The sequence below is a fragment of the Bombina bombina genome, chromosome 12, assembly GCF_027579735.1.
Source record: "Bombina bombina isolate aBomBom1 chromosome 12, aBomBom1.pri, whole genome shotgun sequence".
NCBI lineage: Eukaryota > Metazoa > Chordata > Amphibia > Anura > Bombinatoridae > Bombina > Bombina bombina.
Window position 1 is genome coordinate 28,702,417 of NC_069510.1, and position 5,423 is coordinate 28,707,839.

Here is a 5,423-nt window from a genome sequence, read left to right on the forward strand (position 1 = left end):
TCTATTTGTGTCTTCGATGACGAATCCGAGTCTATCCAATCGTTGTGTGCCCCCTTTGGCATCCAGCTCATGAACATTAATGCCCCCTGTTTTGTATGTGCCAAAGGGGGCACGCAACGCTTGGATAGACACGGATTCTTCACCGTTGACACAAATAGAGCATAAGTTAAAAGGTGAAGGAACGGCGCAATGTTTAACTACCCTTATTTTAATGGATAGTGCCCCTTATTTAAATTATTCATTACAAATATTGTTGATGGGATCAACGAAGTTAAAGGACAGCTTGCTCATTGCCTGATAAGCAGAAAAAAAAACATGCTCTATTGCTGGGCAGTGATCTGACTCACAAGCATAAAAACATATTTCTTTCACTGTACAGTAATATCACATTTCACAAAAAAGTAACATTTTAAAATGTTTTTTATACAACAAGGTAAAAAAATTGTTTCTAGGGAAATTACAAGTTTTATAAAGAGAAATACAATAATTCATAGCTGTTCCTAGAGATATTATTTTTAATAAAATATACATCATAGCTAACTGCTATACAGACAGCTGGTCTGTTTTTAAAGGTATATACCGTGCTGAACATGACCTACCTGGATGTCTGACAGTCACAGATACCCCCATGTTTTTCCAATGTCAGAAGAATTTCATCCTTACTGCCAAACTGAGCAGTAGACTGGCGGAAAAAAAATAAAAAAAAATAAAAAAAAAAATGTACATTTTGAGCAAATTTTTTTTAATAAATAATAATAAAAAAAAAAAAAAAAAAAAAAGACAGCTTTTCTTTATTCATACAATAAACTCATGCATGCTCGGATATTTTATAAAGTAGAAATATTATATGGAAATATATATATATATATTATAACTATATATTATACATTTATTTAGGAACGCTTTAATGGGCACACCACATGGCTGATTTTAATGACCAATTAAGCTTAAATTTGCTTATATATATATATATTTATTTTTTTAAATGTTTGTTGCACAGATTTTTATTAAATCAATTTATGTTAAATTATGCAATTCATTTGTGCTTTGGATAACTTATGTAACATTTAGAAATAACAGAAATATGTTGTAATATTTAGATGTATTACATTGTCACCAGGCTTGCAACCTTTTCTGTGGAGAACACGGTATAAAAGTCGTATGAGTGTGCACAAGTATTCATGAGTATTTCACATGCTAGACTTCTATCTGCATAAGATGTATGTAATATCCTCTGGTTATTATTTAGTAATGGCATTTTACATAAAACTTCTATTTGATTATTTCTGCTCCCTAGATTTGTGATCAGTCATGCACATGTGATACCACTTACTGAAAAGGCCAGTTTTTCCAAAAAATGGGAAATGCCACTAAGATATTTTGTTTCATGTCTTGCTCCAGAGTTGATCAGAACTGTAAAACAAATAACAGAACATACACTTTCCTTGGATTTAAAGAGACAGTCAAGTCAGAATTAAACTTTCAGGATTCAGATAGAATTCCATTGAAAAGTTGTGCTCTATTATCTAATTTAGAAAAAATAGGGTATTGACTCCCTATGGAGATGCGCTATGGATCTAGATAAACGGAAATAAAATGTTCAGAGACGTCAGTCAAATCGTAGGCAGCTCTCCCAAAGTCAAAGTGTCAGATGAAAACCCTAAATGAGGAATAAGAAGGCGCCTTCTTATTCCTCATTTAGGGTTTTCATCTATTATCTAATTTGCTTAATTTTGTTGGAATCCTTTGTTGAATAGCATATCTAGGTAGATTCAGGAGCACCAATGAACTACTGAGAGCTAGCTGCTGCTGATTGGTGGCTGCACATATATACCTATTGTCGTTGCTCAGCTAGCTTCCAGTAATGCATTGCTGCTCCTTCAACAAAAGATACCAAGAAAATTAAGCAAATTTTATAACAGAAATAAACTGGAATGATGATTAAAATTGTATGCTCTGTCTGAATAATTAAACAAATAAAATTGTGTTCTATGTCCCTTTAACTGTATCAAAAAAATATACACACTATAAAAAGTTATATGCTACACCAGGAGCTGCCAAACGTTTAGAACTTGTGTCCTAAAGGTAATTCTATAACATAGCCTGATGTTACAGACTCGTTTTTACAACCAAGTTTGATCATTATTAATGATAATTATAATAATGATAAGCACATTTCAGATCAGAGCGCTGAGCCTGAAGCCCCCATACTCACATCAGACCTCATATCTCAGACAAATGGCCTTGAATTCCACTCTCATTGCCTCTTTCTACAAAACCTCCATTTTATTTTAAATTTTCCATCCTAAATACATCAGACATGAGTCACGGCCGCTGTGCATTCCTTGTAAATGATCACCAGGCAGCATGTTGCCTTATGTTTGCAAACTCAGTGATTATTCAAACCATTCTGATCATGTTTACTTTAGACGTTCAGTGTTAATTTAAGGGGATACAAAAGCCATTGCATAACTAGGGCTGACTGGTGCCAACATAGTGTATATGGCAATTTTGCGACATACAGTTTGTTTGTTTTTAAATTTAAAAAAAAAAAACCCTCCTTTTACATGTATTTAACTCCAAGATCATATTGCTTTCTACACCCGCTTGAGCCAATCTTGGAGGATTTGAACGTACTGGTTGCTCTGTAAGCGCATGCATGCTACATACACACAAATCACACTGTCTGTGTCCTCCAATACTGGCCCCAGGAGCAGAGAAACAAAGCTGGAGAATGCAGATATGCTGACTGATACAGGCAGGCTGTGCATGAGATTAAATGAAAGAACGTTTTGCAGTTCCATGCCCCTTTAATGAAATCCCATGCATTCTATTACAATATTTGTCATTACTACCTCAGCAGGAAATCTATTCCGAATTGCATCTGACAAGTATTTATAAAAGGATTTTTTATATGCATTTGTCTGGACTTCAAAGCCCTATTTGTGTAATAGCTTTATAAACACTTTTTTTAGTAAGTAGATTACTTAATTTTCAAACCATCATTCTTTTTATTATAGCACTAGAAACAAATACTCACTTCCAACTGTACAGAACTGTCCAAATTTATTTTGTGATGCCACACGCAAACCATTCTCCAGAGTAGTAACCTTAGTTTCAAATTTTTCTTGTCCATCAACACTTGCAAAGAGCGGTTTTGGCACTCCTGGCAAGGGGTTGGTAAGAGGGATATTGTGGTATGCACTGCTGCCGCCACTACTGTAACTCCTGTATTTTGAAAGACCATACCTGAAAGAAACACATGATGGGGTTTGTTCCATGTAACATCCAAGAATGTAGCTATATGCATGTACAGAAGGTTTAATGCAGGGCTTGACAAATTAGTTCAAAATCTAGGAGGCACCACCTCCTCTCCTAATAAAATAAAAATATTGTAGTATTTCTCGTTTCCATATTTTAACCATGATTTAAAATTACATTTTACTTTATTTCCCTAATAGATAATATATAGTTAAAGGCTTTTTACGGACAATTGCATCAACAGAAAATATTTAATGTATATTGAAGGTTGTGGTTATACAGCTGCCATCTTCATTGGCTCCTAAGCTGAGGTTCGGAGGATGTATCAGTATCATATTGTTTGACACATTTTTATAAAACTTAGGAAACAGACAAAAGATTGAGATACTACAATTGCATACATTTTGTAAACTAGAGGACAATTTTACATAATATACAAAATAACTCCAAAACAAGGAACTAAGAATAAAATTTGCAGAAATATAATTCTGAGAGTCTGCAGTAAGTGATTTTAAAGTAATGCTGGTAAAAAGCCAACATTGTTTTCAGTTATGAGCTATTACCAGAGGTTCAGAAAGAGTTGGATGTGTATATCTGTATTTGCTGAAAACATAGAGTTAGCCAGGGATGTTTGCAACATAAAATACAAGCGCATCCTCTTACTGCCAGAGGCATGAGGACATATGTGGAAGGCAGTGATAGTACTACAGGTCAGCAGAGGACATGCAACCTCCTTGCCAGGCTACAAGGTCCTAAGCTCACTCACCAGGACAGGAAGACACGAACACCTTTCTCAGAAGAATGGAGAAAACCATTGCCCCCTCTGCCTGCTCATCAGGACATCAGAAGCAGGTGCCCCCTCTGCCTGCTCATCAGGACATCAGAAGCAGGTGCCCCCTCCGGCTGCCAACCGGGGCATCAGAAGCAGGTGCCCCCTCCGGCTGCCAACCGGGGCATAAGAAGCAGGCGCCCCCTCCGGCTGCCAACCGGGGCATAAGAAGCAGGCGCCCCCTCCGGCTGCCAACCGGGGCATAAGAAGCAGGCGCCTCCTCCGGCTGCCAACCGGGGCATAAGAAGCAGGCGCCCCCTCCGGCTGCCAACCGGGGCATAAGAAGCAGGCGCCCCCTCCGGCTGCCAACCGGGGCATAAGAAGCAGGCGCCCCCTCCGGCTGCCAACCGGGGCATAAGAAGCAGGCGCCCCCTCCGGCTGCCAACCGGGGCATAAGAAGCATGTGCCCCCTCCGGCTGCCAACCGGGGCATAAGAAGCAGGCGCCCCCTCCGGCTGCCAACCGGGGCATAAGAAGCAGGCGCCCCCTCCGGCTGCCAACCGGGGCATAAGAAGCAGGCGCCCCCTCCGGCTGCCAACCGGGGCATAAGAAGCAGGCGCCCCCTCCGGCTGCCAACCGGGGCATAAGAAGCAGGCGCCCCCTCCGGCTGCCAACCGGGGCATAAGAAGCAGGCGCCCCCTCCGTCTGCCAACCGGGGCATAAGAAGCATGTGCCCCCTCCGGCTGCTAACCAGGGATCAGAAGCTTGTGCCCCTTCACCTGCTCACCAGGGAATCTAAAGCTTTGCCCCTACCTGCTGCTTAAGTGGACAACCGGTGGGGTATCATTATCTTATGCTCTCTCGGGCATCAGTATATACTTCCTCCTACCTATTGCTCACCAGGACATAATAAGCATGTGCCCCCTCCTATCGCATACCAGGGGCTTGTGTCCCCTATTCTTGCACACTATGACATAACAAAAAGATTGTGCCTCCTCCCCAGAGCACCTCTCGATATGGTGCAATATAGTGAATTCATAATCCTCCCATTCCCGCAATGTACACTAGCACTCCATCAAAGCAGCAGAACTGACCTTCCTATCAATAAGTTTGTTCAATGTATTACCCCCCACCAATAGCAAGTACAGGGTTAAACACACGTCACGTGACGACTGCACCATTGACAAAATATGTGGAGGAAAATACGAGTGCACAGCTCTAAATCGCCTCTCCCTACAGCATACCTCCGTATTCCGCCCCATGCTCGGGTCTTCGCCAAGTTCGCCGCCATCGTGCCTCCTATCCTGACCTCCTGCAGCACACAGTTAGAACTCACACTTCCTGCTTCCGGTCCCGACGACAGCAAGAATCACGTCACTTCCCGTGCTGAAACT

At 40.9% G+C, this 5,423-nt stretch overlaps 1 protein-coding gene across 1 annotated transcript in view; it reads right to left on the minus strand.

The window, feature by feature from the left end:
* The window catches only part of PMPCA (peptidase, mitochondrial processing subunit alpha), a 14,873-nt gene extending 9,467 nt beyond the window's left edge, over positions 1-5,406 (minus strand). The window contains exons 1-4 of the mRNA XM_053695569.1: positions 5,274-5,406; positions 3,041-3,249; positions 1,334-1,413; positions 600-682 (exon numbers count right to left, since the gene is read on the minus strand). Coding sequence (XP_053551544.1) covers positions 600-682; positions 1,334-1,413; positions 3,041-3,249; positions 5,274-5,320 — 419 coding nt within the window. The 5' untranslated portion in view covers positions 5,321-5,406. The remainder of the gene's footprint in view (positions 1-599; positions 683-1,333; positions 1,414-3,040; positions 3,250-5,273) is intronic.
* Positions 5,407-5,423: the final 17 nt, after the last annotated feature.